The sequence below is a fragment of the Mesoplodon mirus genome, assembly GCF_964341445.2.
Source record: "Mesoplodon mirus genome assembly, chromosome: 8".
Taxonomy (NCBI): domain Eukaryota; kingdom Metazoa; phylum Chordata; class Mammalia; order Artiodactyla; family Ziphiidae; genus Mesoplodon; species Mesoplodon mirus.
In genome coordinates this window covers 44230918-44244569 of record NC_138984.1, presented here as the reverse complement: position 1 = coordinate 44244569, position 13652 = coordinate 44230918, and the positions used below count along the sequence as shown (strand labels likewise).

At 40.1% G+C, this 13652-nt stretch overlaps 2 protein-coding genes across 3 annotated transcripts in view; one reads left to right on the top strand and one right to left on the bottom strand.

The window, feature by feature from the left end:
* Positions 1-4676, top strand: part of GLS (glutaminase) — an 81667-nt gene extending 76991 nt beyond the window's left edge. The window contains exon 18 of the mRNA XM_082630745.1: positions 1946-4676. Within this exon, the coding sequence (XP_082486871.1) occupies positions 1946-2102 (157 nt within the window). The 3' untranslated portion in view covers positions 2103-4676. The remainder of the gene's footprint in view (positions 1-1945) is intronic.
* Positions 4677-7367: 2691 nt separating this feature from the next.
* The window catches only part of STAT1 (signal transducer and activator of transcription 1), a 41507-nt gene continuing 35222 nt past the window's right edge, over positions 7368-13652 (bottom strand). For both annotated transcript variants that reach the window (XM_082630743.1, XM_082630744.1), the window contains exons 23-25: positions 13568-13643; positions 12578-12677; positions 7368-8525 (exon numbers count right to left, since the gene is read on the bottom strand). In XM_082630743.1, coding sequence (XP_082486869.1) covers positions 8511-8525; positions 12578-12677; positions 13568-13643 — 191 coding nt within the window. In that variant the 3' untranslated portion in view covers positions 7368-8510. The remainder of the gene's footprint in view (positions 8526-12577; positions 12678-13567; positions 13644-13652) is intronic.

Below are 13652 nucleotides of genomic sequence, written 5' to 3'. Positions count from 1 at the left end.
GAGAGGTTTGATATTTATGATTAGGAGTTTGGGTATTTGAGGACTATACGAAGTAAGTTTGGAGCAAGTTGATTATTCTCTAGCTATTAGATCTTTCTGTTTTAGTAAGGTTTTACTATTTTTTAAATTATTGGTTTGGGTTTTATTAGCTCAGCTTGCAAGATATGCAGAAAAGTTATGACATCAGTGTCTGAAAACTGTTAGCAATTTTTAAGTATGGTAACACTCTGATTACCTAAAATCATGATCTTTATTGGCAATATTCTAAAACCTCATGTTAGGGTGACAATTCTCCCTTTTATCCTCAAATGTAATGCCCATACCAGCTCTTTCTAGAGCAAGAAACTGAAGAGAGTGTTTTCCCCTGCCCCCAGTATTTATAATCCCAAGTAAAACGCTATTACAGGCTGGAAATATTTACTGTGCTTTGCATGTTTAAGGATCAAAATGTTTTGTTTTGGTTTTTGCCTTAAACTGGCCCCTAGGAATGTGAAAGCAGAAACAGCCATCCGAGAGGCAAAAGTTAGCTCAGTAACTAACTTGGTAACTGAGTATTCATGATTTGAGAATGTAAACTAGACCAACACGTCTTCTTTCTCTATTTCATAGAATCAGTGTCACCTCAAATTGTAAAATAGGCTTGAGCAGATTTAGTGTATACTTTAGAGCTGATATTTTGCATTACTTCACGGAAAAGAAGAGTTGTAAAAAAAAAAAAAAGATAACTTGCACTTAACATTCAGTTTTTCCAGAAAGACAGATAATTATATGCTGTAGATGATTGAAAAGTCACCCCACCTCCCGGTTTCAGGCCACTGACTCCCTAACTTAATGAAGGCCAATGTAGAAGTAAAAAGCAACTTAATTCAGCAGTTTTTTGAGAAGCACAGAGATACATGTAAAATGTTACTTACCTGATTTTAAAAATTAAGAACAGGTTACCAAACTTTATTCAAAAATATTTTTTAAATGAGATTGTTTTAAAAACCTTTGAGTTCCATATTGGGGCCCCACTGAGAAGGTAAAAGGTTAAGAACAAAGAAAGAAGGAAAACCAGAAGCTGGTGAGAGTGGCATGTGAAAAAGTGGAGTCAGAGAGCCTGGTAGCCATGGAGAAGTTAAGTGACATAGAGAGTGGATGAGAAGAGAAGCTTAATAGTTTGTGAAGTACTAATTATCATGCTCTGTCATTTACTTGGGTTGTGATTTACAGTGTCAGCTCCTCTTTCAAAAGGCTAATTAGCTGATCAACCACTGCTGGCAACTCTTCCTTTCTTCTTATCTCCAGTCTTCTTCATCTATATGACTCGAAAGAGCACAGCTCAGAGACACACTTCCTAGGGAAAGGGCAGTTGTTCTTCCGGTTGTGCAGTGGTCCAGCGGAGCCCCTAGAGTCCCATCCTTACCAGAGATGAGGAAAATGTCAGTTCCTCTGAGGCCGGTCTTGCTCCTCCAAAGTATATCTGAGCCCTAATAAGATCGTGGTTATTACCAGACTTCGGAGATTTACCGTGATTTTACATTGACAGGAACACCAATTTTCTACCAAAGGCTGGGGTGATAGATGCTATAGAGCTGATTTTTCTTTGAACATTCTATTTAAAGAATGATCCTTTGGGCTTTCCATGAAGTTAAAATTTAGAAATACTCGAGTCTATCTTATCTGTCAACACTAGAGCTTCCCATTCATAAGCACTTAGATAATGTGAACAAGACCCTTTTGCAGAAGGTAGTTTTCTCTTCCTCCCCATATCCCAAGTTGTCTCCAAGACCACTTTTTGGATTATAAATCCCTTTCTGCATTTCTTCAATATTACTTGTAATATTGCTTAAATAGCTAAATTTGAATGGCCCTTTAACAGGCATTTAAAATCTAAGAATGCTGGATTATCATCTTTGTACAGAAATTATCTAATGACCCAGTCCATGCTGTGCTACTTGTTTAGGTGGAATAATACTCCCATGGATGAAGCGCTGCACTTTGGACACCATGATGTATTTAAAATCCTGCAGGAATACCAAGTCCAGTACACGCCTCAAGGAGATTCCGACAATGGAAAGGAGAACCAAACCGTCCATAAGAATCTTGATGGACTGTTATAATGGTCTTAAGCCCAAGATTTAAATCACTTACCTATTTAATTGTGGAACATGATTATGAAGAACATGTGTATTTCTATCTGGTAGTGATGTATATTTTACAACGTTTGTCATGTCAGTGTTACTGGCATTTTCTTCATTGTGCAACAGGACAAATCTGATCTCTTTGGGAAAAAATAGAAATAAAACAATCTTCCTCCATAATGTGAGCAATATTTACCTCGCACATTGTATAATTTGATGTAAAAGAAACAGTTACCAATGCTAGCTTAACTGTGTGGTCTTCGTGATTTATTTTTGTGTATTTTGTGAATTTTCAATTTATGGTGATGATCTGCTGATATGCATTTATAAATTAAACTCTGTTGTACAGTCTGTCCAAATGGGTCAAGGCTGCCTTTAGAAGCAAAGCAGTGTGATTTTCATGACTTCACATATTATTTAGTTTGAGTGTTTCAACAGTTATATGCACTTATGGTTATGTGTCTGAAATATCTCCTATCACCCTAGCTTCATGATGTGACTTTAAAAATTATAATAGTTAATAACTATTAGTAGGATAGACCAATTCTGACTAGATTTTATCAGGGAATCTGTTTAAGATATGTTTGTTTGGTGATCAAAACATATGTGTGAATGTAGTTAAAGTAATTTTTGAAATAATTTCCTTTTTCTGTATCCCCTTAGACCAGCCTCTCTTCCCAGATGTTTAGCTATTTGCCTCTTTCCTTTAGCTGGGAAAGTGGGTGCTGGCATACTATGCAGTTTTCATGTTTTCCACAATAAATCAGAAAACGCCTCATGTACCTGGCATCCGAGCTGTAACTATGCCATTTGTCTATAGGAGATGAACCAGAGACAAATTACTAAGCTAAGTACAAATTAGTCAAATTTGTCGGCCAATAAAAGGAAGGGATGTGCTACTTCAGCTCTTTAAGAAGATATTTTTCAGCTTTCAGGATAAAGATAAATTCAGAAGTGCTCTAAGCTACCAAAGTTATTATGAAGGTATGGGAACTGCTACAGATAACATTTGTTTTTAAACCTGTCATTAAAAGTCTGCATCAAGATATTTGTTCTATTTGAGGGATCACTAGATCACTCCAGTTTTCTCCTGATTTTCTACCACATATTTTTTGTGGACTTTAGAGCTTAATAATAAGAAAAGGCCATTTCATTTTAAATCGAGACCCGTCGTTTGTCTTGGAGGGGAACTGCACACATACGTTATCCTGTCATACCTCAGAGGTAAAAGGGTATGTTAATAAGGACTTCTGATATTAAGCACACACACAGGCACATACACACACAAATGGACTTCTTTGAAGCTGTGTTTAGTGAAATGTGCAGAATCCTCAACTACATGAATGCTGGTTGTTTCATTAATATAGCAAATTCCTTTTTTTTTTCCCCTTTTCTATCAGCACACACTCTGCTTCCAAGCTCTATCATGCCTAATGGCTCCTTTCCCACTCCAGCAGCCTCCAAGTGTTTTGATTATTGCTTCCAGTCTAAATTAGTGACTTCAGCCATTGCCCCCTTATTAACCTAGACGTGTTCTTTTGGTGGAACACGGCCGGTGTTCCTTAACTGAGCTGCATCAGGCATGAAGCCATTCTCGTGTGTGTGCTTCTGTGGGGAGTATGGTGGGTGGGTGTCCAGCCCTGCTGCTGTGTTCCTGCCTCATGGATCTACCAAGACATGTAGACAGGTGGTATCTGTAAAACGCTGCAGAGGAACAGCATTATTCCCAAAGATATTATGGGGTAGACACTGTTTAATAGAAATCAACTGAAATAACTGCTCGAACAGCAGCTTGCTCTGTGTGATTTAAATGAAACATTAAGATGGTTCAATTACACAGCTTAAAGATTACCAATGATTTTGAGGCTTTTCTCTAATAAAAAGAGGTTCTAACTGTTATTTGGGAACAAAGAGTTTTCATCTTTTCTCAGATCATAACTATTTTGTGAAATCTTTGTGGTTTAGTTAAATGTGCCCTTATTTACCCATGAGGTTAGTTATGACTGCACACTGGTTCCTGTTCCGGCTGTTTGCTGTTGGCTGCAGATAATAACGAGAACATTTGATTTAAATGCTTTTAACTGTGCTGTTAACTGCTGCCATCAGTATACTCCAAAGACCTTTTTGTTTTGGCTTTAGGATCATATGTGCTTTTTCTGTACCACAGAGCTCTATATGGTGGTGTTTAATTAAAGCTTTGTATACACTGTTGTTTTTGCTGGTCTCAGTTCTAATTATCATCTCATCTTTGAGTGTAATGTGCTGTACCCCACTGCTGCCCCCACACTGCCCTTTAGCTGCAGAGCTGGATTAGCTATCAACCATTTAATGCTGTTACCTGCCTGGCAGGGACTGAATGACCTGATGTTGGATTTAGATTCTTCCTGGGGATTGTACAGCTATGAATGTATTTGCTTCCAGAACCTCCCAAAGTGAATCTAATCTTAAAACTGTAAGTTGTAAGTATTCTGAAATTGGAAAATATTTATTTTAAATGAAATTATGTAGTGTTGCTTTTTACAGCTTAATAAATACATGTATCCAAAAAAAACTGGAAATGAATTTTTTTTTAAGGTTTTCTCTTATATCACTGGGTTGGGAACTCCACTGAACACAGGGACTATGTCGAGGCATTTTTAATGCCTTCTGTGGGCCAGGTACTATGCACAGTGTCCAGTGGGGCTACCGCAATGACTAAGATGAAAATTCTGTAAGCAGTTCATCCCTGAAGGTGAGAAGACAGGCAGGCATGTGTCTAGTCCTCTTAGAAGCTAACACTATCCTTTTACAGTTAGGAGGTGCTCAGTAAATATTTGCTGCATTGAATCTTTCACTAGGAGGGTTCTAACCTCCTTTAATGAGAAGAGAAGGTATTTTCACAAAAGTCTTGACATCTATTTGTGGAGCTGCCACACTGGGGTCTGCGTAGGACAAGCTAGTAATGGCAGCTTCCACCTGGTCCATGGGTGTGTGAAATGGCATTCACTCCCAATGCCAGAAACCTCTGGTTTAGGGTTAGCATACGTTTTTCTAACCACAGAGCAGGTACACGAACACCATGTATACCATGGCTGTCCATTTTCAACAAAGTTGTTTGTCACAAAGTAATTTGCTTTGCTATAGCAGTCAAATGTGTTTATTTGTCTGTATCACTGACATTTTAGAACTGGAAGAGATATCTGAAATCTCTAATCTTCTCACCCTTTCATAGATGAATGCCATTACTTTGAAATTGTGTATATTTTTGTATACCCTTTAAATTATTTGTAGCTTTTGGCTATGTTTGCTTCACAAAAGCTTTCTTAAGTTTTAATAGGTAAGATGTTTGTACCAGAACATATGATCCAGTATCTCAGAACATCTTAAGTTCCACCAAAGCAGAGATCTTTGTCTGTTTTAGTTTACCGACTTCGTTTCCCAACCATCTAGAATAGTGCCTGGCTCATGGCAGGTGCTCAATATATATCTGTGAACTAATAAATGAATGAATGTTAACTAACCAAAGAAGCCACTTGAGTAAGGACCCCTTACTCTGGGCACAGCATCCCAGTTCAAAAAGTAGGTACCAGAGCTTTCAAAACAACCTCCAGTTTTTTCCTGGGATAGTCAGATGTGAAAGGAGTGCTTTGTTCAGTTAAGACTTAATATTCCATTTCAGCTTACAGGCAACAAATAGACTTCCATCACTGAATGCTAACTAAATAGCAAAATCTATTTATTGCCATCTCAGAAGACACTTTCCTGAAAAGGAAGAAATTTGTCCTGAGTGGTGCGTAAGAGTCCTAGGGCTTATAAAACCCCAAACCAGAAATACTCTTAAAACACACAAACATCCCTTAGCCAGAATCTATTTGGTGACTTCTTACAATGATCAATTATATAGAAATACAAACATACCGGCTAGGCAGGGCAGTATCTACTTCACTCCCTGGAGAAATGCAACTCTTCATGTTCGTTATGAAGAAACTTTATATTTCCTAGATGTAAATACTACAGATAGGGAGGTGAGAACAGTCATATTTGCTATGAGGCCAGAATTCAAGCTTATACCACTATTCACTGATAGCTCATCAAACAACAGTTGCGTCTAACCTGCCAGACCTGCATCTAACTTGGCAATTCTTTTATTTTACTATTTTTTTCCAGCACACACTGCCTTTTACTTTGAGAAGGGCACAGCTTTCTAGCTTATAACATTTTTCGAGAAAAAAATGGCAGCTTTTTGTGTGGGTGTAGTTAACTTCTCAGAAAGTAATACCTCACACCCCATCAAGGAGGTGTGGAGTTTAGATGCTGCTATGGACACAATACAGAGTCCCATTTTACATGTATTTTAAAATTAAAAACTTGCATTATAGCAGTACTGAAATTCATTTTAAAATAAATGCCAAATTATTTCTGCATTTGGAGGCAGCTTTGGTGGTCACCAAGACCAAAGGACTTTCGTTTGTTTGCTATTTATGGTACTCATTATAGCTTGTTTCAATAATGTTTCCTCTGATCTCTTCCACCAACCTATCTTAATCTGGGTAAGAAAGGGTAACACTTAGGAAAAAGGTATTAATCATATTTAAAAATAAGGACTAATATATTTTTATGCTTAATCATAAGAAAAGATGAGAAAAACATCAAACCTACACGTAATGCCAGTAACTTTTAAAATCTTTATACTAAATATTATTTGTAAGAGACTAACTTTATAATTTTAATACTTTTTAAAAGTAAACAAAGTCTCTTGACTGGTGCAGTAAAATGAAACTATGCCAAAGCATTCTTAGAGGGCAAATATATACCAAATAGTTAAATATTAGCAATTAGAAACAATTTTTTTAACTGTCATCTTTGTTCCTTCATCATTTCAATTTAAAAAGTCAATGCAAACCCAATCATCTTATGTAAAATCTGAGAGGAGGCCTTGATTTGTGTTTAATACCAAGGAAAGAACAATGTGCATATTATATTTAATGCAGTATATATACTTTAGCTTTAAGTTTGAGATAGACTTCAAGGAAACTTTATTCCCACCAGAAAAATACAGTATCTACATAACAGTATGGTTGTGGTGGAGACAGCAGAAACATAAGATGCAGCTGCAGACAGCAGTTTGTGAATGTTATCTAGAAGAACCCTGTCAAACCCACTCCCTAAACCATGTCAGTGCTAATGAAGGGACGAGGTAAGTAACACAACACACTTCACAAAACATCATCCAGTCCAAAAAGGGTCTAGAAAAAGCACAAGAGAGACAGTGGAACCATTTGCAATGTATTTGTGAGAAAAACACATTCATCAGTGAAAAATACGCAATTCTCAATGAGTTACACAGGATGAGTTTTCAAATTATTTGATTCTCATAATCTCTGGTTAATGATTGTCGGTTACTATTTTCTCTTCTCAATTTGAAAATTTTACGACTAAGACTAAATACCACCTAAAAACAATAAAGATAATTGAACCCATTTAAGAAACATGCATTAACTTTCTGAGTTTGTCTACATCTACAATTAATTTCAACTTTTTGAAAAATAACAGGATTTACCTTAAGAGAGCTGTTAATAGTTTGGCTCCCTTGATAGAACTGTGAAGACAATTTCATTTACTAGTGACCATGATGAAGGCAGAATATATTCAGCTCTGGATATTAAAGTTTAAACGGAAAACACTATTCACGTGGAAAGTTTACTTCCTTCCATTTCATATTAGCCAGTATCATAAAGCCATAACAAACAGAAAAACTAATTCTCCCGAGAGAGAATTTGTCTCTAGCTTTCAATGGCTAGTGTGAAAGATACAATAAAGAACACAACTTTTATCCTCTGCCCAGATACAGGATGGCTACCTTCAATAAAGAGGTGATGTAATCCTATGTAAACTTAACTTTGCACTATTTCATAGGCAAACCACTGGAAAACTTCTAGCCCCATTTAAAGCAGAGAGAACAAATAAGAATTCTCCAGGATAGAAATATGCCAATTCTGCACGAAGCAGTTGCCTAAATAACCGTGTGACCTACCCAACCACCTATAACACTGAGCACTGACTCTAGGCATGGCATTTGCTAGAAGCTGCTAAATATTTCACCTTTCCCAAAGGACTCTCAGTCTAGTTCTGATGCTGTTGGTGTATCTGGATGTTTCTTATTTGTAAAACCCACTCTGTGGAGAGGGCCTTTCAATTTTACCTTCAATAAGATGCATGAAGCCCTTCAGAGTAACAGACGTTTCTGAATTAGGGAAAAATCCACTTGCTATCAACAGGTTGCAGTGAATTTGCTGGCCTTTCTTTTGTTTCCCTAGAAACACAGGATGTGAAGGAACAGAGTAGCAGGAGGGAATCACAGGTGGGAAGGAAAAATGTCACCAGAGAAGATGAGAAAAATTCACGCTCTTATACCGCATTCATCTGTAAAAGGAAAACGTGGTTACATTTATTACACCGCTCTTGTAAAACGCAGACTCATATATTTAACATCACTTGTGTGCTCTACAATGGAGCAGTAGAAAGACACATCCCCCGGCAAAAAACCACCATGGAATTAGAGGGCCTTCAGCATGTGCTATCTTTTCTCCTGGACTAACAGAGACCTTTTATGTCACCTAAGCTGATGGATTATTACTCTGCAGCCTGCTGGCTTAATTCTGTCAATTCATCCAAGCTGCATAAAGCTTTCTGCTGTTATGCAAGTCTGGGGACAGAGCAACGTGGCAAATCTGCTCGTGCAAAACAAGAGTGAGGCAATGCTGAGCTGTATGCCAGAGGGAGAGGGGGCTTTGGGGGAAATGACGACTTTTCCTTAAAGGCCACTCAGCAGGAATAACAAACGAATGAGTTTCAGGTAGAGGAGAGAGAAGTAGAATCATTAGGAACCCCTCCACCTCCCCCAGCAGGGCCCCTCGGAGGCAGTGAATTGCTCATCCAAAGGACACCGGCCTGCCACCGATTTCCTATCTCACTCCCATGCTGGGCTCTCCCCTTAGACCAGGTGCTCTCGACCAGAGGTGATTCGGTCTTCTGGCAACATCTGGAGACATTCTGGATTGTCATGACCGGGTGTGGAGGTGTGTGTGCTACTGACATCTCGTGAGTAGTGGCCAGGGATGCTGCTGTACATTCTGCAACGCATAGCACGGCCCCGTAACAGAGAATCATTCAGACCCAAAACACCAATAGCAACACAGCTCTAGACTATAAGCCTCTTGAGAACCGAGTCCTTTTTTTTTTTTTAATCCCGAGCACTCGATAGTGGGTGGTACATAATGGGCTCTTAGGAAAATATTTTGGATTGAAAAGCACAATGAAGGTTTTGCCCCTATGTTTCAGTCTGGCTGAGAGTAAAATATGTAAAGATGGTGGTCTTCAGAGAGAGAGAGAGAGAGAGAGAGAAAGCAAGCGACCCTGGATTCAAATCCTGTCACTGTCTCTTACTAGCTGTGTGACCAAGTCATGTTACTTAACCTCTAAATCCGAAGGTCCCCATCTGTTCAAAGGAGACTGATCGTCTCTAACAGATAGATTTGTTGAAAGGATTAAATTATACAGCATATGTAGAATGCTTAGTAGACTAGATGGAAAATATCAGACAATTAATAAGTGTTATTTAATATTTATCATTAAATTATTATCAGCTTCATCCAAGCTTTGCCCAAAGGCCTCTAGGAGAGGAGACTGGTTCTCATGTAGCCCCAGAGGAAAAAGTTTACTGTACAGGAAAGCCAGACTAAACAAGCACTGAGGCCAGGCTACAGAAAACACTGGTGCGCTGTCTCTCAGGAGCCTGCGGTCCTCCTGCTCCTGACGCGGCACCAGGCGCTGGCCCCAGTGCCCCCTGGTCCAGAGCTGCAACCTCCAGACATGGCCGAAACCAGCCAGCTCCATGAAAGGTCTATTTCAGAGCACATGCCCTAACTCCAAGAGTGGATGGACGCGGAAAGGAAATCGTGGCCAAGGTTGAGGACAATTTGGGACAGACAAGGTGGAGTCCACCCAATTCGGAGACTAATCCAACTTTAATTTTGTCTAACCAGTGTTGTGCCCATATTATAGCTCTTAAATCTTCTATGGGTTTACTCTAGAGATCTGTGTGTGTGTGTGTATATAAAAATAGCTTTATTTTATTCTATAAATGAAATCATCTGGAATGAAATGGATGGCTCCTGGGCAGGGGGAGAGGGGATCCAGAGCCACAAAACCATTTCCTGGCATTTATTTCGAGTAATTAAATTGCTCCCACAGTATCGCTCCGAGAGCACAGAGAAGGCGGTCACACTGCACGCACAGATGGAGGGGACTAATCCATCTTATTTTCTCAAGGTCACAGGGCATAACAGTATGACAGAGTTGGAGCTGTGATCTCCACATCCCAAACACAGGCCTCTCACCCAAAGGCTACACTGCCTTCGTCTTAATAAACCAGAACAAGACATACTCAGTGTCGAGTGCAAACAGCTTCCCCTGGGTGCAGGTTTTGAAAAATCAGAGATCAGCTTTCTGTGGGGGGCATTCCAGGAGAGTAGACAAGAACATGCAGTCTAGAGACACCCCAGGTGGATTCAAATATTCGTTCCCTCATTTACTAACTACTTCATCTTAGTCAAGTTTCACAGTTTTGGAGAGCCTCTTTTTTCTACATCTGTAAAGTGGGAAAAACAATAATACCTAACTCAGAAGGCTGTTGTGAGGACTAAGTTACTACCCGTGGAGTGCCTGGTACACAGTAAGTGCTTAACAAGTGTCACCTATTAATGGTGGTGATGACCATGATGATGATGTAACTTGCTCAGAACAGCAAAGGAGGAGAAAAAGAAGATCGCACCGTTGTTTGGTTCTGTCCATTGATCTTACACTTTCTAAACAGGGCTTTACAGCTATTCCATTTTTGTGTAGGGCTCACAGAACACTTCAGAGCAGTGTGGGGAGCTACATTCCAACAGAGGACGCAACCGTACACAGGTACAAGGTTCATCTTTCACTTGCCAATAGGAACAGAACTATTGTGCTATTACACTACCTAAGCATTTTTCTAAGTGATTTTTTTTCAGCCTTAACAATCAGGAGGGTGTACAGATTTTAGCCTGTGTTTCTTCAGGTGAGGGAAAAGGATAAGGAAAAGGTTACATACCAGAAACCTGAGTCTAAACAGATATTACTAATGCCACACAAATGCATTCCCTGAACGCAGGGCTGAGCGACCCTGAACGTTGGGAGATGGCGGCCTCTCCCCTCATCCTGTCCTCGTCCTGCGTCGCTGAGCAATCTGTGCCAGGCACCAGTGATGAAGGAGGGCCAGTAACGACTCAGAGAGGCTTTTCTTTAAAACGTTAAGCAAATTTAAAAAAATGAACTGGGGGGCTTCCTGGGTGGCGCAGTGATTAAGAATCCACCTACCAACACAGGGGACACGGGTTCGAGCCCTGGTCTGGGAAGATCCCACATGCCGCGGAGCAACTAAGCCCGTGCGCCACAACTACTAAGCCTGCGCTCTAGAGCCCGTGAGCCACAACTACTGAAGCCTGTGTGCCACAACTACTGAAGCCTGCGCGCCTAGAGCCTGTGCTCTGCAACAAGAGAAGCCACCACAATGAGAAGCCCGCACACCGCAACGAAGAGTAGCCCCCGCTCACCACAACTAGAGAAAGCCCGTGCGCAGCAACGAAGACCCAACGCAGCCAAAACTAAATAAGTAAAATAGACAAATTTATAAAAAATGACCTGGAATAGCTTCATGTGGAAAAGAGCTTAAAATTAAAACAGCATCAGCAAAAATCCAGCCAATCAAAATAAATAAATAAATAAAATCTTTAAGGGGAAGGATTTCAGGTTGACAGGCAAACAATACTATCTGACATACTGAAAAACATTCTCCCAAAGAAAGATGCACTCTTTTGTGGACAGCCCTGTTCCCATCCCTGTCACGGTACTCATGACACTCTGCTTCACTCCTTGAACTTTTTACTCTTGGCAAAGCCCTTCACGGCCCCAGGTGCTAGCAGTACAAGTTCGTTCTCAAACATAAATCAGGTAAAGTGTTTCGTTGTGGTTGCCCAAGTCTCTGTAATGACTGTATACCAAGCATTAGTCTCCTCCCTTCCTAAAAATAACACCTCTTCACCCAGACACAGTGCTGAAACAACGGGCCGAAAGAAATCCTAGTTCCTTAACATATGAGATTTCTATGTGGACAAATTTAAAAGGCAGAGGGGGAGCTTTTAAATATTTGAAATGTCATTATTTTTTGTAAGCTGCTGAAGGCCAGGAGTAAAAATCCTGGTGACGACGTAGCTTGTTTAAACACAGCAGGCTCCAACTTGTCACAGCTAGTCTAAAAACCACCCTTCTGGGCTCTGCCAGAGGCTCCTTCTGAGAGCTCACAGATAGGCCCAGGGTCTGCCAGGCACCCTCCCTGCCTCAGAGAGCAAAGACTCAGCATGCCAAAAGCGTCCCTGTGTGGTACTCACCATGTCAAATTCTACAGCGCCCACTATCCGAGACACCTCGTCAAACTCTTCAGGAGACATGGGAAGAAGGTTGTCTGTGGTCTGAAGTTGAGAAGGGTGACTAAAATGGGGAGAAAGGAACAGGAAATGTTAACATCTAGATTATGAGAACAGTGGTGCAAACTTTGCCATTTCATCTTTGGCCTGTGACTGAATCATCATTTTAGATTTTTATTTCAGGGAAGTGTATACACTTGTAAAATACATCTGAAAAAGGACAGATCTCGAGAGGTTCATGTCCCCAGCCCAGCCCCTTGGGAAACACACTGTACTCTAGAGATGTGAGCCAGAAATAGCCAGTCTGGATCCGGCACCGCTTCTGCCTGGGTGAACATGGGCACGAGCTTGTGCAGTTGTGTCACCTACCCTGGCCCGAGAAGCGCCAGAGAAATGTCTGGGGAGTCCCTCATCCCTACCTTGAGGTTTGTATGCAGATAAAGCTGCTCCAGAGGGTTTTTACATGAAGGCTACATCCATCCACCCCAAGACAGTGCTGCAGGCCAAATAACTGACAATGACTTTTCCAAAATTTTTTCTACCTTTTACAAAATGAAACAACAAAATAAAAGCAAACGGAAAAAAATGTATCTCAGTCATTACTTTGGCCTTTTCTAGATTGAAAAGAACTGCTTTCCCACTCTGATCAATTTTTGTTCATTTTATTTACACTTTTTCAAAATATCAGTTTGGGGAGAACTTATATGCCTTAAATACAACTTTGTTTTTTTGGATTTTTTTGGTTTGTTGTTTGTTTGTTTTTATAAAGGCAATAAAACGCTGATAGGCAGTGACACCAGGATCTCTAATTAGAATCTTTCCACAGGTCCATCTGTGATGGTGGCAGCAACAATTACAATGGAAAAGCAAAGAACAAGCATCTTCAACAGGCCCCAGCCAGGAGGGGGGCTTGTTTGAGGATTTTAAACATGTCACTCTTCTGTGTTCACTTACACTTCAGACACAGAAATCAATTCAGTCTTGATATATCCTGTTCCTTTAGGGCCATCAAGTTCCATAGGCTCTGGGGCTAGAAGCA